At 38.8% G+C, this 24,047-nt stretch overlaps 1 protein-coding gene across 2 annotated transcripts in view; it reads right to left on the bottom strand.

The window, feature by feature from the left end:
• Positions 1-2,579: 2,579 nt before the first annotated feature.
• Positions 2,580-24,047, bottom strand: part of fndc1 (fibronectin type III domain containing 1) — a 197,833-nt gene continuing 176,365 nt past the window's right edge. For both annotated transcript variants that reach the window (XM_063056028.1, XM_063056027.1), the window contains 4 exons: positions 22,563-22,592; positions 15,671-15,832; positions 5,466-5,588; positions 2,580-4,636 (listed from right to left, as the gene is read on the bottom strand). In XM_063056028.1, coding sequence (XP_062912098.1) covers positions 4,506-4,636; positions 5,466-5,588; positions 15,671-15,832; positions 22,563-22,592 — 446 coding nt within the window. In that variant the 3' untranslated portion in view covers positions 2,580-4,505. The remainder of the gene's footprint in view (positions 4,637-5,465; positions 5,589-15,670; positions 15,833-22,562; positions 22,593-24,047) is intronic.

The raw sequence follows: 24,047 nt of genomic DNA on the forward strand, positions 1-24,047 counted from the left end.
TTTCTTTCTTGGCTGTGTGGAGAAGAAGAACTTCAGAGTTATATACTTTGATAATAAATGAACCTTTGAATCTTTGTACTAATCAAGCAAGTCTCAGACACTTTCACGCCAGAGTTCTACACTTCATTATTACCATCCCAGGATACATCATGCCCAGTTGGTAAAATAAACTCTCCTTAGCTGCCAGTATAGAGTACTCCTCCCAGCAATGACCTGTTATGTCCCCAGAAATATTTTGATGGATGGTTATGCCACACCTCAGGGTTTACAAGTGATTTAAGCTGTCAATTTCCAAAGATTGTTAATGAAAAATTTTTGATAGAAATGTAAACACTATCTAAATGTTTTGAAATCCAGATTTAGTAAGCAAAGAAGAAACATAAATAAAATTACGGTAACAAATATGTTCATTTTAAATCAACTTGTTTAAAAATTGAATGAGCTATAATAGGGGTCGGCAACCTTTTTGCCTCTGTGGGCTGGATCGCGTACTAATGAGCAGACGGTGGGCCAGATAAATGCCATAAAAAACTTGAAATATGGAAATTATCCATTTAAATACATCTAGTTATGTTTTGCCTCAAATTAATGACTAACACATGCTAGAAAATCATTTGTGCTTAACCAAGGATGCCAATTAGTAATCAAAGAACTCAGTTTAGTTTTTCTGTCCCACCATTGCTGGTGCCCCATCAGTTGTGATGCCAATTAGCTTCGACACATTAAGTTTCATTTCTGACATCATTTCAGCAAAGCTTCAAAAATGTCTGCTCCAGTAACCGTGTCCTTCATAGGAATTAATTGAATAAACTCTTCAAAAATTTGAAAAGTTGAGGTCACTCCTCGCACAAACACTGCAAGTTGAGCAGTGTCTCTCAAGTCTGTACTCTCATCAAGCGCAATTGAAAAACAAGCAATTCGTTGCAGGCAACCCTTAAACAACTTTTAACATCTGCTGACATTTCTTCAACTCGCAATGTGATCGTTCTTACTGACAGGCTGATAGATGCACATAAAGATTTCTTTTCAGGACAGTAAACATTCTACTACTGCCAGTAAACACTCTTTGACAAACTCTCCATTTGTAAAAGGCTTCATTTTTTCTGCAATACGTTTTGAGACTTCGTAGCTGGCACGAGTATTTCATTTTCACTGCTTTTTCGGCACTCAGTGACTACCTTCCTGCGTTTTGCATTCATTGCCATTGGAATTTTTTTCTTTGATTTTATTTCGAAACGCGAGTTATTCAACAAGTGTCATAGCACATGTAAATATCTGGATATTTAGCGTGGATTTCTTGTTAAAACCACCCAGAGCCACCTGCCAGCCTGGACCCTGGGCGCCCTCCCAAGACTATGGTCAACACACTCCTAGAAGACAGCAGCGCGGCTAATGTAGATGAAATGAACACATTGATGAGGGAGAGGGAGAAATGGAGAGTCCGTCATCGTGCCCGACGCCGGCCCCCTAGGCCTGAGTCAACATAGTAGTAGTCGTCTTGTTAAAACACAGTAACTCTGTTTCTGTTTATAAATTTGAACGATCCCATCTGAAAACCTGCGCGTGCACAGACAGTATCTAATACATATTAATAGGGTAGTCTGCCTTCCCAACATTTGTATATACTAGTGTTTGGTTTGGAACAAAACGGAACCTGGGGCCAGTGTAACAAGACACCATGCATGTCCATCAGTGTGGTCGCGTGAAACACTCAGAATAAGGAAAAATCGCTTGTGGGCCAGTTAAGCGTAGTATCCCAATATTTGCTCGCAGGCCATAAGTTGCCTACCCCTGAGCTATAACTTGCTCATATTCCCTGCAGACATTCCTCTCTACGACAACATATGACCTGTCACAGATCCAATCTGACACTTTTTCAGTGGACCAATTCCTCAGGGTCACAGCCAAGTTTGAAAAAGAGAGCTGAAAATCTGAGGGAATTTGGGGCTTCAGCATTTCTATGAATGGCAAAGTGCTAACCTTGGCAATTCAGGAAAACTGCACATCACATTGGATAATCCAAGAATTCCCTAGCCAATGTTAGAATGAAAGGTTTTGCAGACAGATTCCAATGGCTCAAGAAGGTGGCTTCCATCAACTTTTCAAAAGTAATTAGTGGCAAAACAAATACTGACCGACTGTAGGTCACATCCTGCAAACAAATAAAATTAGGGATTTAATAGGGAAATTAAATCTTGTTTCAGCGGCTATTCTCATATCACACAAAATACATTGTATGCTTTGTTTCTGATTTCATGACTTTAAGTGTATGTTCAATTGCAGCTTTACAACTGAGACCAAGATGATTAACTTGAACCTGACAGGACTGACCAATTCTCCATTGCTTTAACACCAGCCATGGTATTCTGCATGATTCCTGAGCAGAATATCCAAAAAGATAACTTCTTGGGATCAAATGCAACCAATCTCTTAAAATTGATTCTGTTAGTGCCATAAGCTGGGTTTAATTTCCAGGATCTTAGACATCAACTTCATGGGATACAACAGAAAATTGAATTAGCATTAAAGATGATTCCCAACGCTTTGGATTAAATGAAAGACAAGCTTGACACACAAAGTGTGATGCAAAATGAAGTTTAAATTGCAAGAAATCCATTCAACCATCACAGTCAAAAGGACAATATATATTTCTAAAAGAATACATGGGCTGCTTATTAAACACATCATAGACTGCATCCACGTAATGAGCTGATTTCCAAAGATTCATTGTCTTGATGCAGTTTATAATTGAAGCATTTATTTTGACCTAACATCCAAACTGCTATTTTAAGCAGATTTGCTCATTTTCAAAATATGTTTTTGTTTCAAGTGCAAAATCTAACAACATATTTGGCACATATCCTGGCCAAATGAATGCTTTTCTTCATTAATGCCTGAGATGCACAAATTGGAAAAGCAAAAAAGCCTGTGTGTAGATTTTCTGAATCCTATTTATAAATGTTTTCTAATTGGATTTTTAGCTATAAAATATACATATTTTAGAAGACTTCTCATTATTAAAGGTGTTTACTTTGCATATTAAATCTTCATAGAATGAAAGACATACAAGAGGCACATCAGGATTCAAGAAGCTAAATTCCCTGATCTAATGGTTCCCAAGTGGGAAGTTATGCTGGAAAAGCTTGTAAATGGTTGAATTCATTCTTCAGTGTTGACTACACTCTAACTGAATAAGGCTGCTTGTTGGGACAGTGAATTAAATTTTACACACAGCAATTTATTTTTGCGCCAGCGCAATGGTTTGCCATACAAGGAGCCATAGCTGATGTCATTTCACTATGTAGCTCCATTTTGTGCCATTTCAAAACAGCATAATTTCATTGCGCCTGCGCAAAAAACAGCCTCTTAAACTACTGTGCAACTATGAAAATATGCACCAGGAATAAAATATGCAAAGCTCCCTTTACACTGGTGCCACAGCTTGCAATTCAAGTCCTGTCTATCCAGCACATTTATTTCAGACAAGAATGGTAATTTGTTCTACAGATGTTAAAAACGTTTTAGTGAACGGCTAGTTTACTGTAAGGTGCAAACGAAAATGAGCATTGAGCAGATTGGTACAGTGATGTAGAAATTAATTTTCATTTCTGACTTTGTTCTCAAATTACTAAAGAAAGGAAGTGATGAAATGTCAAATTCAAGTGCTTCTGTAATAAGCTCATGACTTATGTGGATATGGACCTTACCTGCTGTGTGCATGCTTAATTTAGTTGTATTTTATGACAGTCTACCATAGACCTTCAATAAAATGCACTGCCTATCATATATGGAAAAACTGCATGAAAAAATCATGCAGGAAACAAAGCAATGCAAGATTTACCTTCGGGATTTGGCAATTCTAATTTGCTAACTTTCACACTAAAAACGTTATTAAAAGCATAGGTCACATAACAATGCTGAGTAATTGTATAAAGCGATGACAAAATCTGTTATAATTTTAAAGCACAGCAGTCTGTGACAATGAATAAAATCAAAAGATCAACAATTGTGACTGTCAAAAAATGAAATTCTATAAAGCACCATTTTTCTTTAATAGCTCAATAAAATTCTGTAATGCACTGACAGATTTATATAGAATAACGTATTAAACACTATTTGTCTTATAAGTGCAGTTCAATTAGGCTGCTCAAATGCCCAGCTGGAACATTGTTTTGTTTCACAATGACTAGATTTAGATTTGTTGATATGATCAGCAGTTGCTTACCTACTGGTAGAGAATGGAAGCACCAAAATTGAGTGTAATAGTGTTGGACACATTTTACTTAAAAGCCTGGATGCTCTATTTATATACAGATATAAAAGAGGGATATCTTATATATTCCAGTACATTACGGAAGAAACAGTGTTTGAAATTGTGGGAAAAAATCTTGAGTATTCGATGATTGCTCCATTTTCTTTGGAAGGAGCTCTCCCAGCTCTTAGTTAATTCACCTTATGCACGAGTTGCCCACTCCTTCATAAGCAGTTTCCATGAAGTTAGCTCATTACCATCTCCCTGGGATCGGTACTCCACATTCATACCAGCCTACATAGTAATTGGATGTCCCGCCATAATTCCCGACTCCACCAATGAGGCCAAATGACACCGGCTGTTGACGATAACTCCGATAATAACCTAAAAATCCACATCAAGAATTGGTCACTGAATGAGAAGATCAGTATCAATGGAAACATAAGTGTTATTTCCTCTTTGTTCATTGAAGTCAGCTTAAGAGCTGAGATAAAACTGAAATCAGTTTGGATGGATTTAATGAATTTCCACTTTAAATGTTAAGGGAATACTTAGGAGGTCAAGCAGCATCTGTAAGGAGAGAAACAGAATGGTGCAGGTCAATGATGCTTTGTCAAGGACCATTGATGTGAAATATTCACTGTTTCTTTCTTCACATTTGCTGCCCAACCTTGTGAGATGTTCTGACAATACATAGCAAACTGTTCTGGTTGGTTACAAGAAAAAAAAGTACAAATAAATAAAAGTCAATCTGTACATTCTAATGCAAGCAAAAATGAGAAATATACTGCACTGACACTAACACACACTATGTGTAAATTTCAGAAATCATCAGAACATAAAATTCCTTAAAATGCTTCATTCAGTTTTTCAGTTGTTACCTAAATCAGTGCCAACCAAGGATATTTCAATTAATAGATATCAACAATGGGCTTAAACAGTCTTGTTAAAAATACTTTTATAAAGTGGGTATGCTACTTCTGTTCCAGTTCACATCCTGTTGTATCTGGATACTGATACTGATTCTCCCTCATTTGAACAGAGCCCTGGGTATTTATACTCCAAGGCTGACCTTGGTTGATTAACAGACAGATCCTCTGCTTCATTTGAAACCAGTGCATTATCACAGGATACACGTTTCCCAGACCACATCCTAAATACGTACAATTTCTCCTCAGCTTTGGAATTTGCAAAGTAGAATTTGACTGATTACCTGGGATGATAGGCAAAGATGCAGGATATTCATGTGTCCCTGTCCTTCCCTCCAGGAAAGAATCAACAAACTGGCAGTGGTCCTCCCCTTTTCCCCAAGCATCACCAATGCTGTAAAACGTATCTGAGAAAGAATTGCAAATAATTCTGACAGTTAATTTGGCATTACAAAGTTTCCGCCCAATATTAGAGCACAGTGAAGCAATTATCAATGCTTTGTTAGTTTGGCACTGTCAAACCATGTGAACAAAATAGTCAAAATGCAGTCCTCTTAACTCTCAGAGCTGCTTGACATTTTATTTTAGTTATTAGTTGATAGATGGAATAATAAGTAGAAAATTCCCATATTATGGTGAACTGTTCTTGCTCTCAGACATCAGCACAAGTCAATGGAGTGTGGTGTTTCATTCAATTGCCTGTAAAGCAGCAAAACACCTTTAAATATTGGCTAACTTATATCAATTTTTTCTAACAGTATCTTTACAAGCTTCAAGCAGGAGATTATTTTTTATCCAACCAGTCCAACTATTCTTTGAATTAATTTGGTATATTTTTCATAAAATGAAATACTATTTGCCGACATGAACTATCCAGTTCCTTTCTGATATGCATAAAGATTTCTTGTTCCGTTGTGTGTGCCAGCAATATATTTGATCTTTGAGTGAAATGAGACTGCTATATTTCCTTTTTCTTAAAATGATGCCATTCTTGCAATTATAGAATCTTGGACATTTATAGAACAAAAATAATCTATTCAACATATCAAGGCTATGCTAGCATTTCATCCTAGTTCAGTAATACTGTAGCCTAGAACAGTCTTTCTTTCTGGAATGCAAAACTTCACTGAAGTACAGGACTGGAAATGGGGCATGAATGCTGTTCAAAGTACAACTCTTCAAAACCTGAATCTTGATTTGGCAGTAGTCAGCAACATTATTATTAACTTTTATGACTTCTTACCTCTACAGTTATTAAGTTTTCTTCCCTTTTACATATGATTTGCTAAAAAGTTCCTGTCTTTCCATGTACTCAATTCCCAGCTCAATTCTACTATTAAAAGATTATGAAGCAAAATTTGTAGTTACCTTAACCACACCACAATGTAAGCAAAAAAGACTAAATCCAAGAATGCTAACTTAATTTCAATAATGCTCCACATGTCCAAAGTAAGATCAAAAATCAAAGTTCAATGTATTATTAAAGTACATACATGTCACCATTTACAACCCTGAAATTCATTTGCTTGCAGCCATACACAGTAAAAACACAACAGAAACATATTAGAGTCAATGAAAGACCACACCCAAACAGGATAAATGAACAACTAATGTGCAAAAGATAACAAACTGTGCAAATACAAAAGAAAGAAATATACAAATGTTTGTAAATAAATAGCAATAAATATCAAGAACACAAGATGAAAAGTCCTTGAAAGTGAATCCACAGGTTGTTGGAACAGTTCACTGAAGGAGCCTGGAGGTGTGGTTCCTGGGGCTCCTGTACATTCTTCCTGATGGCAGTAGTCAGAAGAGAACATGGCCTAGGTGATAGGGATCTTTGATGATGGATGCTGCTTTCTTGTGACAGTGCTCCATGTAGATGCACTCAATGGTGGGGAGGGTTTCACCTATGATGGACTGGGCCATATCCACTACTTTTTAGAGGATTTTCCATTCAAGGCCATTGGTGTTTCCATATCAGGCCGCGATACAAACAGTCACTATACTCTCCACAACACATCTATAGAAGGTTGTCAATGGACTAATATGAAAGGCAAGCACCAGTTCTCAAAAAATCCTGGTTAACTTTCAATCACTGTTACCTCAAATAATTGTTATAACACCATGCAAGAAATTAAAATATCAAGGAAAGTCATTTGCTACAGGCAGCATTGATTTAAGAATAGGGTGATTTCATGGGAAAGATTTCATTAAATGAAATTTCAAAGGGAAAAGGGTTGGCAAAATACATCGTGGGAATTTGGCTACACTATAACCTTCAGCAACAGCTTTGTGTGCTATTTGCTATAGTATAAGACAGTTCTGTAAATCAAAATTTGGAGAGCCAACAATGTTTTAGTGAAAATACAAGTACCAGTAAATCAAGACCATTAATTAAGCACATGTCTTGATAGTCACAGGAGACATTTTTATGCATGAATTCATCTACATGGATATTCATCGACATGGACAAAAGGATGACAAAATGTCTGCATTCATCTATTCTTCAAGTGACCTCACTGCAATGTTATCCTATATTGTCAAGTCCTGGCTGCATCCTCCAAAATCACCTCTGAAAACTCTCTAGTAATATCATAAGCATGCTTTAATATTGAGGTATGGGAGTCTAGAATTAGAGGGCATAATGAGAAGGAAAAAATTTGAAGGAAATCTGAAGGTTAAGTTTTTCCACAAAGAGAATGGTGAATATTTGGAATGAGCTCCCAAGATAATGGCAGAGGCAGGTACAATTATAACATTTAAAAGGCAATTTGACAGGTACCTAGATAGGAAAGGGAGGTTAATGTGGGCAAAGAACATTTATGTAGAGAAATTATGGCAGGCATGGATGAGGTGGGGTAAAAGGGCCCATTTCTACAATTCTATAAATAGGCTCCAACATATCAATACAAACTCAAGGACCACTCTTAACACTGGCCCAACCCTTGCCTCTGGCCCTGATAGCCTGGCCTTTCCAATCTAGCCCTGTGCTTAAATCAGCTTAACCTTGGCTCATTCCTCACTCTTAGACCCAGGCCATGCAGCTTCAATATGGTCTCGTGCCTGAGCCCTGCCGCCTCGATTCAACCTTTCCAATCAGACCCGGCACTTAAATTGGTCAAACATCAGCTCATTTCTCACACTCGGGCATGGGCTTCACCGCTTCAACTCTGCCTCGCCTCATCTCAAATCATTACCAAGTCCACTGTAGCAATGGCCATATATTGGCTCATTCCTCACTCGCGGTCCCCACCACCTTGATTTCGCCCTTACAGGCCACGCTGCAACCATCCTGCACTTTCGAGACTTCAGTTCACACCGCAGAAATCCCAGGTCATGCAGGGAGGTTCAAAAGCTCAACTTCAAAAGGGAATTCACAGGCTATTGACCGGCGAGGTTTACTCGTCTCTGCACTGCACTGAGCTGAGGTCTGCAGCTAATGGGCTCTTGGATCATCTGTGACTGGCTTAGTGGCTGTGAACTCACTTTTGTGATCTTCAGTTCTAGATGTCATTTGCTTACTTTTCATTGTTTGCTTGGTTTGCTCCCTTTTTGTCTCATCCTTTTTAATGGGTTCTATTGTGTTTCTTTGTTTTGAGCCTGCCTATAAGGAGATGAATCTCAAGGTTGCATATAGTATACATACAGTGCCTATAAAAAGTAATCATCCCCTTTGGAAGTTTTCATGTTTTATTGGTTTACAACATTGAATCACAGCGGATTTAATTTGGTTTTTTTTGACACCGATCAACAGCATGTCAAAGTGAGAACAGACCTCTACAAAGTGATTTAAATTAATCACAAATATAAAACACAAAATAAATGATTGCAGAAGTATTCACCCCCTTTAATATGATACACCAAATCAACACTGGTGCAGCCAATTAGTTTCAGAAGTCACATAATTGGTTACATGGGAATCATCTGTGTGCAGTCAAGGTGTTTCAATCAATTATACTAAAAAAAAAGTTATCTGGAAGTAAACACGAGGAATTCTGCAGATGCTGGAAATTCAAGCAACACACATCAAGGTTGCTGGTAGCCTCCACCTGATGGCATGAACATTGACTTCTCTAACTTCCGCTAATGCCCCACCTCCCCCTCGTACCCCATCCGTTATTTATTTATATAAACACATTCTTCTTCTCTCCTGTCCAGCTCTCGGCTCTATCCCTCCCCCTCCTGTCTTCTCCTATCATTTTGCATCTCCCCCTCCCCCTCCAGCTTTCAAATCCCTTACTCACTCTTCCTTCAGTTAGTCATGACCAAGGGTCTCGGCCTGAAACGTCGACTGCGCCTCTTCCTATAAATGCTGCTTGGCCTGCTGCGTTCACCAGCAACTTTGATGTATGTTCCTTCTTCTCTCTCTCCTTTTTCTCCCTCTGTCCCTCTGACTATACACCTTGCCCATCCTCTGGGTTCCCCCCCCTTTTCCTTCTCCCTGGGCCTCCTGTCCCATGATCCTCTCATATCCCTTTTGCCAATCACCTGTCCAGCTCTTGGCTCCATCCCTCCCCCTCCCATCTTCTCTTATCATTTTGGATCTCCCCCTCCCCCTCCCACTTTCAAATCTCTTACTAGCTCTTCCTTCAGTTAGTCCTGACGAAGGGTCTTGGCCCGAAACGTCGACTGTACCTCTTCCTAGAGATGCTGCCTGGCCTGCTGTGTTCACCAGCAACTTTAATGTGTGTTAGTTATCTGGAAGGTCCAACTGCTGGTGAGTCAGTATCCTGGCAAAAACTACACCATGAAGACAAAAGAACGCTCCAAACAACTCCGCCAAAAGGTTATTGAAAAGTACAAGTCAAGAGGTAGATTCAAGAAAATTTCCAAGTCACTGAATATGCCTTGGAGTACAGTTAAGTCAATCATCAGGAAATGGAAAGAATACGGCACAGTGTAAATCTGCCTAGAGCAGGCCATCCTCAAAAACTGAGTGACTGTGTAAGAAGGGGACTAGTGAGGGAGGCCACCAACAGACCTATGACAACTCTGGAGAAATTACAAGCTTCAGTGGCTGAGATGGGAGAGACTGCACCTACATCAACCGTTCTCTGGGTGCGTCACCAGTCGCAGCTTTATGGGAGAGTGGCAAAGAGAAAGCCACTGTTGAAAAAAACTCACATGAAATCTCAGTTAGAGTTTGCCAGAAGGCATTTGGGAGAATCTGAAGTCAGATGGAAGAAGGTTCTGTGGTCTGATTAAACCAAAATTGAGCTTTTTGGCCATCAGACTAAACACTATGGTTGACATAAGCCAAACACCACACATCATCAAAAAATACACCACCCTTACCATGAAGCATGGTGGTGGCTGCATCCTGCTGTGGGGATGCTTCACTGCAGCAGCCCTGGAAGGCTTGTGAAGGTAGAGGGTAAAATACTGGGAATTCCTGGAGAAAATCCTGATGCAGTCTACAAGAGAACTGCAACTTGGGAGAAGACTTGTTTTGCAGCAAGACAATGACCCCGAGCATAAAGCTGAAGCTACACAGGAATGGCTTAAAAACACAAAGTTAATGTCCTGGAGTGGCCAAGTCAGAGTCCAGAGCTCAATCCAATTAAGAATTTGTGGCTGGGGAATTGAAAAGGGCTGTTCACTCATGATCCACATGCAGTCTGACTGAGCTTGAGCAGTTTTGTAAAGAAGAATGGGGAAAAATTGCAGTGTCCAGATGTGCAAAGCTGATAGGGACCTATCCACACAGACTCAAGGCTGTAATTGCTGCCAAAGGTGCATCTACTAAATACTGACTTGAAGGGGGTGAATACTTAAGCAGTCAATTATTTTGTATTTTACATATATCTGGCTAACATGAGAGGACACAGTTTTTAAGGTGCTTGAGAGTAGGTACAGAGGAGAAGTCAGGGGTAAGTTTTTTTAAGCAGAGAATAGTGAGTGCATGGAATGGGCTGCTGGCGATGGTGGTGGAGGCAGATACAATAGGGTCTTTTAAGAGACTCCCAGATAGGTACATGGAGCTTAGAAAAATAAATGGGTATCTGGAGGTCATTTCTAAAGTAAGTACACTTTTGGCACAGCATTGTGGGCTGAAGGACCTGTATTGTGCTGCAGGTTTTTTATGTTTCTATGCTTGTAATTAATTTAGATCACTTTGTAGTGATCTGTTTTCACTTTGACACGAAAGTGTCTTTTTCTGTTGATCAGTGTCAAAAAAAGCCCAACTGAATCACAGTGGATTTAATGCTTTAAAACAATAAAACATGAACATTTCCGGGGGGGGGGGAATACTTTTTCAGGCACTGTACTTTGATAATAAATGTACTTTGAACTTTCAAGTTGGAAAGGACTGCAATTAATCCCAGACGATGTTTACTCAGTGGGGGTTGGCCACATGGGTAGCTAGTGGGAAAAGGGATTGTTTTGCTGATGGTGTCTTGTTTTGTTTTATTGTTGTTGCTGCTTGTGTTGTTCTGCTGAACATTATGGGCATGCTTTGTTGGAGCTGGAATGTGTGACGATATTTGCAGACTCCCCCCAGTACATCCTTGGGTGTGTTGGTTGTTAAAGTAAGCAGTGCATTTCACTGTACATTTCAATATACATGTGATAAATACAGATAAATCTGAAGATCAAGCCACATGATATTTATTTTAAATCAATATAATGTCAAAATATGGGTAGGACCAAAGCAGATAAACATATTATTTGCAGAAAATATGTGGAAGTATTCAGATGAAAAGGTCATTGATCTAAGATGTTAACTTTGTTTACTCTGCATAGATTTTCCCTCAATCTTCTGGGTAGCCACAGCAATATCTGGATCTGAATTACTGATGATGCACAACTTACATAGAGAAACTCTGGGTAAAACTAACGAAAGAAATTAATTTGACCTTCAAATGGTATTCATCAATCAACTAAACTGTTGTGAACTCATTCTAATGATGGGCCATATTGCGTCTTTGGAGAAGGTCCAGGGAGAGTTAGAAGAAAATTCTTCATTTAAAGATTATTGGTTATTTATACAGGCCTTTTAGCTTACCTTAAAACAGTACAAAATAGGAGATATTAGAAATTTTAAAAGGGCAAAATAGCATAATAAATCCCAGTTTTACAGAAAACCAGAGACACCAAGGTTAAACATCGGAAGAATTAAATGCATTTTGACAACTCTTTTCCCCCATACAGTGATAACTGTTTAGAATATACTGAAGGTTCCAACTTGATGGTTACAAGTTTAGAAATCACATTATATAGGTGTGTGACATGAGAGATGACATTTGATTTTCCAGACACATTTATGTAAATTGAAAAACAGTGATTTCACTTTTTTCCCCCACTTGCTATCTGCCTCTGGTTTATTATCTCTCTTAGGAGATTAAATGAATACATGGGAGGGGATGAAGGGTGAATTGTTTGCTGAGTCTGTCATTCCTTTGCCTGTTTGTTAATTTCATATATTTGGACATATCACAAACTTTTGTTAACTGTCAACTCCAATCGTAAATTCCATTTGCAGGAAATACAGAATTACTGAGAACGTGCCAATTATTGTAACATATTGCTGAAGTCAGATATGAATCTCAGCATACAAGAGAGTGTTAAAACCATTTTCGAAGACTCACATAACTCTTTAGCTTTGCACAAATCACTTCATTTCACATTTCCACTGCAGCTGTGAACTCTGGATTTAAGGTCTCTGTCATCGGGCAGCGGATTAATATACAAACTGCAGCAAGAAAATGGGGGTGGGGGCAGAGGGTGCTGGCTGGGGAAGTCATCAGAAGAATCGTGTAACATACAAATACATACAAGATACCAGCAAAAAAAGGCAAAAGGACGAAGCTTTTTCCTGATTACATGACACTTGCTCCTACTTCATGACAAAGTACTTCAGAATTATTAATCTTTCTGCTCTGAAGGAGACTTGAACTTTTCTCCACCACTCTCTGCAACATTGTCTGCATATTTCTTGTTGCTTCATCTATTTAAGGAGATCATTTTTCTTAAGTTTATAATGCACCACCCCACATGTCATCTTTCAAAAAAAATGTGTTAGAGAATCAGTAGCATGGAAATAAACCATCTGGGAAAGCTTTCGGGTTCAATAGTGTCCTTTCCCACTTGTATCCAATTAATCACATCAACATTTTTTTTTTAACTCCTTTCCATCTGCAATTGCCTTATGTTCTTTTGACTGGCTTTCAGTAATTTTACCTATCTTTTCTTTTTTGGTAGCCAGTTCCACATTCTGAGCATTTTCAGAAGTGTAAGGAAACAGTAAGAACTTGGAGTACATATGCATAGATGCCTGAAAGTAGCAGGCATGTGGGCTGGAAAGAAAATGTGCGTCCTCAATGAAAATCTTTATGAATCAGAGAGGTTGTCAAAAACAGCAGCTATCAGCAGGAAAGTGGATAGTTTGGATATTATGCCTCAATATGCACTGCATATTTGCTTTGACAAATTCTGCACAGAACAGAGGTCCACCATTAAACACCACTTTTGGCTTTGCTTGAACCAATCAGGGATGGAAGACATTAGTTCTATGGACACACAGTTCAAATAGTCCTCAATCACTCCAGAGTCCCTCATGCCAATGCAGATGAGAATCCAAGATCACTTTGATGTGGACATGAAAACATTGTGGCCATAGGCTGTGCTTTTGCTCAATATGGGGCAAAAAATTATTCAAGTCACAGACTAGAATCTTATGAAACGTTACAATGCACAATTCTAACATTACAATGAGAACAAAAGAGATTAGAGCATATTTCCAGAGCTGAAGAATTTTCAGCTCTGCAGAAAAGAATTTCCTTGAAGAAGTAGGAGACTGACAGAGCATAAGCTGAGTTGAACAAAATTCTATGACAACTTGGGTGAAAATAATGAATTTATTTCCACAGTTGGAAGTTTAGTCATTTGGTGATGTAAATTTTAATTAGAGGAGGGTTTAACGGGGAGTTCAAGAAAAAATATCATGCGTAAGTGTTGGAGAGCTGTGGCCCCCTGCAAGTTGAAAGGGCACTGGAGGTTTTGGGTAGTCATCATGGGAAAGAAAAGTTTTTATTGTGCTGCATCCCCTGAACTCAGTTTTTCAGAATCTGAAGGCACATTACGCCTAACTGCCTCTTCCTTTTCCCGATGTTTCTATGACTCCTACCATCTTTTGGCTTGAGAAGAAATATGAATTTGATTTCTCTACTGCCATGAGGAGGCCAGACTCAGGTTAGAGAAGTAAAACCTCATATTCCTCTGAGTAGCCTCCAACCTGATAGCATGAACGTTGATTTCTCAAACTTCTGTTAATTTTTACCCGCCCACACATATATTTTTTTCCCATTTTCCATTCTGGTTACCACTCTCATTCCCTTCTCTTATCCTCACTTGCTTATCACTTTCCTCAGGTCCCCTTCATCCTTCCCTTTCTTCCATGGTCCACTGTCCACTCACATTAGACTGCTTATTCTTCAGCCTTTTATCTCTTCTACCTATGTTATCCCCTCCCTACCCAGCCATCTTCCCCTTCAACTGGTCTCACCTGCCAGCTTGTACTCCCCACCTCTTATCCTGGCTTCTTCCCCTTCCTTTCCAGTCCTGATGAAGACTTTGTTTGGTGTTTGGCACAGACCTTGTGGGCCGAATGGCCAGTTCCTCTCTATACTGTTCTATGTTCTATCTCAGGTTTTCTTGAAATTACTTTGCATTCGTTCTCATACTTTTATATTATTTTTGTAAATTGGTTAATCAAACAATGCAGCCTACACGAAATAAATTGACAGCAATGAATTGCTATGTCTTTCAGACTGGGCAATGCATTAATCATGACATCTACCTTTCAAGGACTTTTCCCATAATGTTATCCTCAAAACTGAATAATCAAAGGAGGATGAGCAACTTTTACTTTTTAACTTTACTATTATCCTAATGCTATTACTTTTCTGCTTCATTCCTGCATATCTTGCTGGCAGGGAATGGAGCAATAAAAATCATGTGCATGTAGAAGGGATTAGTTTAATTGGTCTACACAGTCGTTGTGGGCCTTGCTCCATGTTCTATTCTCTGCAAAGACAAGAAATCTATTTTCCACTTCCACTGCTTGCCAGACTTGCAGAATTCTGATGTTAATTGGTTTAACCAAACAACCACTATATTCAAAGAGACTTAACCAAGCATCTGATATAGACCAATCTATATGAACATCCAGGGTCGAGCTACAAGCATACATATACAAATGCTAAACTATATCTATATTTCTGATAAATATGGATATACTTTACATACTCAACATCTTCTTTGATATGCAAGCATCAGTGTAATCACACAAAGCCAGCTGTTTCTGGATATGAAACATTATATGCCTACATCATATTTATTTATATATATATATATTATAGATAGATAGGTAGAAAGATAGATAGACACACACACACACCTGGATTTCTGAGTATGCTTGTTTTTCTGGAGAATAAAGAAATTACACTCAGAGACAAGCTTTGAAAATGCTCCATTGTTTGGTTACCTCTCAGTCCTTCAGACAGGAAGATCTTGTATCGCAGAGAGTTGCAAAGTACCACACCAACGAACTTGCGATACCAAGTGCGCTTCACATACTGCTTTCCCATGCATTCGCTGGAAGATGCCTCATACTTGAATGTATAAGGAATCCAGATTGGTTCGCCTCCTGTAAAGAAGAAACACGTGGTGCAATGTTTCTCATATTACTGGAATCTGGCACAAGTCACTGCCTTATCTTGGTGAAGGGATAAGCTTTCACTATCCATTCCTTTTATGAACCAATTACAATAATGGAAAAAAATCACCATTTGTTGTGTTATCTTGGAAATTAGATATAGATTGGTTCCTTGTACTTTGAGGGATGATTTGACCAAAACAATTTCTAGGACACAGCCAACTCAAAATTATACAAACTAAACATATGCTAGCCTGTCCTCATATCCACAACAGCTGGCATGCTGAACTGAAATAAAATGGCAAGCTTGATTTAATTTTCTACCAACTGACAGTGACCAAAATCAGCACAAATTACTTGGACGTATTTGCATAGAAAGCTGTTTCTCTTTGTATTTCTTCATGGTTCATTTTGGTAAACCAACATGTTTCTGTTAAATGTCCATCGATGGCCTCTTTCACATGCTTTTGCAAACTGGATGAAGAACCAGCTGGGTTCTGCCATAATGCAGACTGACCAGTTTACTCTGCAGCAAACTAACTTTCCTGAAGAGACTATGAATATGCACAAGAAATGATTGCAGCTTTATTTTGTATCCCCTTCTGTGGATCCCGCAGGTCGAGATATGCTTTCACTTACCTCAATCCTCATCCATGAACCCACTGCAGTAAAAAGTGATGAATACACATGAATGACTTATTATAATATGGGGAAGCCATTTCACACAAACTGGTGTTGGTAGAGTAAAACTTCGATCCTACAGCAAGAGGTCTAAGATAAATGGATTGAAACCACGGCTTTCTTCAGCCCTCCTCTCTCATCCCTTCACAGTGAAGTAATTTATGGTCAGTTAAGTGATAGCAAGAGTCATAATATGAAACTGATTATTCAATATGCAAGGAAGAAATACAATGCCTACATCAAAAATATAATTACAAAAATGCTTGGTCCATGGTACAATGGGGTTCTTCATGAAATGAATATTGAAATCACCAAGTTGTCTGTTGTGCAGCAGACAGAACAGGCTTGTGTTTCATTTGCAGTGAGTCACCCAAATGAGTTCCCACCAGCATACCCTCTCTGCTGGGCTTCTGAGTTTGTCTGCAATTCACTGACAGACTTTTTCTGCTATTTCAAAAAAGCATGGATTTAGATCAGTGAATGGAAAATTGCATTCAAGTGCCCATTGATAAAGTAAGATCTTCTGATTTTGTCTAAATTTAAACATGATATAGTTTGGGAAAACCACTGAAATGTAGTAGGGGGATTGGTCTCTTTCCAATTCAATAAAGTGGATCTTCTAGCCATTAATGTAACAAATGTATCATCTGACTAGCTGAAGAGGATAACAAACTGTATTCCATCATTGGTAAACCAAAAATTGCAGTAATAGGATGAGGTCGTAAATCAATATGCAAAACTGTTGAAATAATATCAAAAATATCTTTCCAAAATGTTTTCAAAAGAGGGCAAGACCAGAACATATGAGTCAAAGAAGCTACCTCAGAATGACATCTGTCACAAACAAGATTTATATGAGAGTGAAAACGAGCTAGTTTATCTTTAGACATGTGGGCCCTATGTACCACCTTAAATTGTATCAACATATGTTTAGCACATATAGAGGAAAAGTTAACTAATTGAAAGATTTTCTCCCATTTCTCTATAGGTAAGTGAAGTTGAAGTTCCCTTTCCCATTCATTCTTTATTTATCAGATGTACCTGGCTGTATTTTCATAATTATATCATAAATAGTTGCTATTAAACCCTTCTGACAAGGATTTAAACCTAAAATTTTTCCCATGATATCAGTTGGATATGAAGTCGGAAAGGTAGGTAGCGTAGTATTTTAAAAGTTTCTAATTTGTAAATATCTAAAAAAAAAGGATCTGGGCAAATTATATTTATTAGACAACTGTTCAAAAGACATGAAACAGTTATCCAAGAATAAATCATAAAAACATATTATACCCTTCATTTTCCATATCAAAAAGGTTTGATCCATAACAGAGGGTGGGAAAAAATAGATATAATAGGGCTTGATAAAATAAATTTGTTCAAACCAAAAAATTTACGAAATGTTTAAATTTAGAAAAAAATCAGAAGTGTCACTTTTGATCCTTTGGTTAAATTTGAAGAGACCTGGAGGCCATTTATTCAACACTTCCATATGACGTAGCTTGCCCTTTCCAAATCCTTTTTATTAACCTAGGATATATGGATAGAGGAGCAGAGTTAATGACATTAATGATTGTATTCGATGTAATATATTAGTCCAGCCTTGTTCTGTTTTGTTTAGATCAGTTTTCGGTTCAGTTTAGTTTAGTTTTTTTTACTTTGGGGTCTTTTTCCTTGATATTTTTTCATTTTTCTTTTTATCATGGTTAATTATATTAAGAGTTTGAGAGGTCTAATATACTTGTATTATCTGTAGTTTTTACTTGCATATGTCAATTACCAATAATGTAATCCCAAACTCTTTGTATTAGGACTGTTACTATATTTATGAATTTGAAAATTAATAAAAAGATTAAAAAAGAAAGATAAAGTAAGATCTGTCGGTGATCAGTAGCAATGCAAGGAACTAATACAATTCCAAATAAAAGCTCATTCTGAAACAGAGTAACAAAGGAAGAACAGCTGGACAGGTTAGCAAAGGAAGTTGTTGGAGAAGGGCTTTCTTGAGGTCCCATGGAAAACTTAGGAGAGGTCATGACAAAAGACAAATCTGTCCATTTAGGAAATAATAAACAAAATGAAAGAGGAAAGATACCATCAGAAGGGATGCTGTTTGAGGCCATTAATTTGTTAGTATACCAGAGAAAAGACTGCCTTTGATTGTTGCTTGGAGGATTAGAGCAGAATATGCTAATACAAGGCAACAAAAAAATACTGTGGGACAATGGCCCTATCAGAGAATGAGGAGGATTTTTCTGTAGCTCATAAAGAGAAAAGATCCTCAACCGTGTGTTTGAAGATCAGAAAGGTCTTGGCAATACATTTAGAGAAAATTTATAGGATTTCTTCCAACTTCCAGCAGGATAAATAAATATTGCCTGGTTCTTGTGGTTAACTTCACAAACTGAGTCAAGGCTTTTCAATGCAAAGCAGTTCCTGCTCTAACTCCTGCAAAAATCTTGGGGTTGTGAAGGTATTCTACAATGGACTTTGATGAGGGAAGCCACTTTATTGGACAGGTAATGCAAGGACTTGAAACAATTGGGAATTGAAGGGAAATACACTCAATCACAACCCAGTACACTTCGCAAACTATGTACACTGTTGCCACTTTATTCGGTACAGTAGTGGAATCAGTGTGGTCTTCTGCTATGTAGCCTATCTACTTCAAGGTTTGACATGTTGTGCATTCAGAGATGCTCTTCTGCACACCACCGTTGTAACAGATGGTTATTTGAGTTACTGTTCCTTTCCTGTCAATTAGACCATAAGACAAAGGAGCAGAAGTTGGCCATTCGGCCCATTGAGTCTGCTCCGCCATTTTATTGAATTGAAACCCACCGAATGTTGCAAGGACTAGATAGGGTGGATTGGAGAGGATGTTACCTGTGGTGGGGGTATCCAGAGCTAAAGGCCACAGCCTCAAAATTGAGGGATGACCTTTTAGAAAAGAGGTAAGGAAGAATTTTTTTTAGCCAGAGAGTAGTGAACCTGTGGAATGCTCTACCACACACTGCGGCGAAGGCCAAGTCCGTGGGTATATTTAAGGCGGAAGTTGATAGTTTCCTGATTGGTCAGGGCATCAAAGGTTATGGCGAGAAGGCAGGTGTATCGGGTTGAGTGGGATCCAGTATCAGCCATGATAGCATGGTGGAGCAGACTTGATGGGCTGAATGGCTTATGGTCTTATGGAGACAAATCAGTGTCATAACACAGATAGATGACACAGTGTGAAGAAGGCATATGGTGTGCTCTAGTACAAGGGAGGGAATGTCATGCTAAGTGGTACAAAACATTGGTTAGGCAGCACTGGGAAAGCCCTAATGAAGGGACTCTGCCCAAAACATTAACTGTTTATTTCCCTCCATAGATGCTGTTGCACCTGTTGAGTGCCTCCAGCGTTTTGTGTCTAATGCTCTAGATTTCCAGCATCTGCAGAATCTCTTGTTTTATGAGTGTGTTAACAGTTTTTCTGGAAGTCTGCTATTGTTAGCAGGTTGGCTATATCAACAGTGACTCATCGGGATATTTCCTGGAACTGACACATCTCCATTTGTTAGAAATAGGAATCTCTTTCTTCATTTAACTTTATCCAACTGTCCTAGTCCAACCACGTTGATGCTAATGGCCAAGAAAGTATACCAGCTCCTTTACTTCCTCAGAGGCTAAGGGAATTCAGTGGTGTCTCTAATGACTAACATCAATTTTTACAGGTGCCCAGTAGAAAGCATGCTCTCTGGATGGTTCACAGTATGGCAAGTGCTCTGGCCAGGACCACAAGAAACTACAGATCGTTATGAAAGCAGCCCATCATAAAAACCAGCTTTCCCCCCATTGACTGTCTACACTTCCCATTTCTTTGTCCACATACACGCAATTCCTTCAGGCTGTGTGTTCCGTTTTTATGATTTTAATTTGGAGTAGAGCTTCCACCAAACTGTTTCAGGTCCAAAGTCAGATTCCAGTTATAATTTAGCAAGCTGGTACTGACAAAGGTAGTTATCCAAGAAACTATATTTAAGTGGAGAGAGTTATGCTGAATGGGTTTATACAGAGGTCAGCACATCACGTATGGTGTTAAAATTAATGGACAGAAAATTGCAGAGAAAACACTAGTTCTGCACTATGATGATGGAGCTCAGCATATGAGTACAAGGACTAGGCTGGAATATTTGGAAACATCTTCAACTTAAAGTGCTAAGATGAATCATTTTGACTTTCTCTTGAGAAGCCCAGCATGACAAATACATTCCTTGGCCAAGTAAATTCACTTCATGCACTATCAAGAAACAGCTGAGTACACAGGATACAGACAAAGCTAGGGGCCACAATAATCTCGAGGCTGCAGCATTAATGTTTGTGCTCCAGAACCAACAGAGTTTCAAGCCAGGCTGCTTCAGATAAAACCATGACAGCCACTTGGCAGCACGAAATATTGAGCATAGAACAGCACAGCACAGAAAATGCCATTTGGCCAATAATGTAATGCCAACCTTTTAACCTGCTTTGAAATCAATCTAACCTTTCCCTACCCAGAGCGCACAATTTTTCTATCATCCATATACCTATCTGAGAGTCTCTGAAATGTGCCTAATGTATCTGCCTCTACCACCACCCCTGGCAACACATTCCACACAGACACTGCTCTGTGTAAAAAAAATTACCTCTGACATCCCTCCTATACTTTCCGCCAATTACCTAAAAATGATGTCCTTTTATAATAATCACTTCCACCGTGGGAAAGTCTCTTTGATCTACGACTCTTATCATCTTGAACAGTGTTTCTCTTCCCCTTTCTCCTGCCCACATCCACACACAAACACTAATTCTGCATTATGATGATGGAGTTCAGCACGCAAATGTTAAATACTAAACTGGAAGATTTGGAAACATCCAAAAAAAAACGAATTCAATACACCAATTAACACCCATCAGCTTGCACTCAATCATTGGCAGAGTGATTGGTTTCATCAGGAGTATCATCCATTAATTGCCTTCAGTTCAAACCACAGGCCATGAATGAACAAAGCAGCTGCATGCCAGAGATGGGAGTGAGTATGTCTGTCCTCAATATGAAGATCAGATGTGACATCACACAAGCTGATAAAGACGGGAAACAAAGGAAATCAGCAGTTAAAATTCTGCCCTGGTTGAATCCATAGCTTGGATGACTGTCATTTCTGGTGACTATTAATTTCAGCATCAAGTATTACTAAAGGAGTCCTTGGGGCATTGTCCATCTTCACCTGCTGTATTGTACCTCCTTCCATCCTACGATCAGGAAATCAATGATTAGTGTTTGCTGCAGGGTGTTTTACTTCTACTGGAAATTTCCATTTGGAATGAAGCAGAAGCAATACCTCAGAAAATTTATGTTGAAACTAACAAGAGGTAACTAACAAACACACCAAGAATGCTGGTAAGTGACCATCACCTTCAATATAAGTTAATTAATTCTCCTTGAGAAGCAAAGGCAGCATCATCACCATTAACATCCTTGATTACTGCTCACCGGGCATTTCAGAACAAACATACTGCATAAGCACAAGGGCAACAAGTCTGGGTATTCTGCAGTCAGATTTCACCTTCAAAGCCTTTTCATCACCTTAAACACAATTCAGCAACATTATGAGAACTCTTTAGTTGTCTGCACAAGTGCAAGCAAAACAATATTTCACATGCTTTATCTCTTTGATAAGTATCCATCCACAATCCTTCACACACCACCAGGAGCATTCCTGAAGCCTTTGAATTCTACCAGCTGGAAGGACAAGTGCAGAAAGAACATTGCCAACTACTTGTGCACGGACCGATATGACCTGGAAATATATTGCAGCTCCTTCATGGTCACTGATCAAATTCCTCCAACTCTCTTGCGCTACAGCAAGTACAAGAGCTGAAGTGGTTCAAGATGTTCAACATTAATGCTGAAAGGCAAGTGATGCCCATTTACTGTGAATGATTAAAACAGAAATTGCTGTGACACAAATGCACAAAACAACTAATTCAATAGTTTGGAATTTTCATGCTTAGGGGCACTCACCAGGTGGTCTGACAATGATCAGTGGGTCATCTGTGGGAAATAGAAGAAACGTATTTAGTCAAAAACAAAGCAGCAATTTAGTTTCATGAATGAAATAACTGTAAAGAAACAAATCATGCATGAAAATGTGGGAGTTGATAAAATAAAAACCTTAAAATTTACATCAGTCACTTTCTTGTCCTATCTCTATACCCCGATTCCCGAATACAGAAGAATATTTTGACCTCTTTCTTTCACATCAGTTAAGTTCCATTAGAATATGTTGTTGTTGTTGCTTTTTGCACCTTGTGGCATATCGGGTGGGATGTTTTTGCTGTTTCCTTAGCATTTATCTGGTTTTTATGAGGCCGAGTTGCTAGCTCGATGTTCAACCCCACATGGATGGAAAGCGAGTAAGGAGCCAACCGGACTCGAACCCGGAACCACTCTCCTCCAAGTGCAGTGCAGTTGCCACCACATCACCAGACGGCTTACTAAGCTGCCTAAACATGACATAATCTTATGAATACTTTGAAAAGTATGTACAGTACTATGTTAAAGTCTTAGGCTAGAGGGCCTAAGACTTTTGCACAGTACTGTACTAATTTTATGTACTTCACTGTATTGCTGCCACAAAATAAAAATTTCATGATATATGTGAGCGATGAAAAACTTGATTTTGACATGGGTCTCTGTGAGTTGGAAAGGGGGAGGGAGGAGGGAATCATTGTTGGGAAAAGGGGAAGAGAGCGGGAGGGAGCAGGAAGTATCAGAGAGACATTCTGTAATGATCATTAAACCAATTGCTTGACATTAAGTGACCTTACCGAGTGTCACAGGGCTAGGTATATCTGCGCTTGCACCACCACCACCCATTCCCAGCACTCCTTCTCTGCCATCTGTCCCACACCCCTCCCATGGCACACCACCCTTACCATTCCCAATATCCTTTGCTCCTGCTGGATTTACAACCTCTCTCTCCACTCCACATTGTTAAATACAAAGGTCTTACACACACTAGCTATATCTATGTGTCTAAAACTTTTGCACTTTACTGTACCCTTTGATATTTTATACTTTAATTAGTTTTTGATTATTTTATACATAATGTAAATAACACAAGCTTTTCTGCCACTGAATTTTCAGATGTAATAATTCTAAATATATGATTTAGAATCAAAGGGGAGATTGCTGGATCCTGCTGTTTATTCCAGCACTGGACTTTGAGGCGAGTGGTCTCAGGTTCAAATCTGGCCAGCAATTTGCATAGTTTCCATTACCACATACTGGAGAGTTACAACGATACCCTACAGAGTGACACAAATAGTTTATTTTCACTTAAATGATAGACTCCTTATCCTCAAGGACTTCTGGCAGGGGTAGGCAACTATGACTGATAAGGGAAGGTAAGGACTGCATAAAAGCCAAGGAAAGGGCTTATAAGGTAGCAAAAGTGAGTGGAAAGTTGGATGATTGAGAAGTTCTTAAAATCCAACAAAAGGCAAC

This window comes from Mobula hypostoma, chromosome 8 (assembly GCF_963921235.1).
Source record: "Mobula hypostoma chromosome 8, sMobHyp1.1, whole genome shotgun sequence".
NCBI classification, from domain to species: domain Eukaryota; kingdom Metazoa; phylum Chordata; class Chondrichthyes; order Myliobatiformes; family Myliobatidae; genus Mobula; species Mobula hypostoma.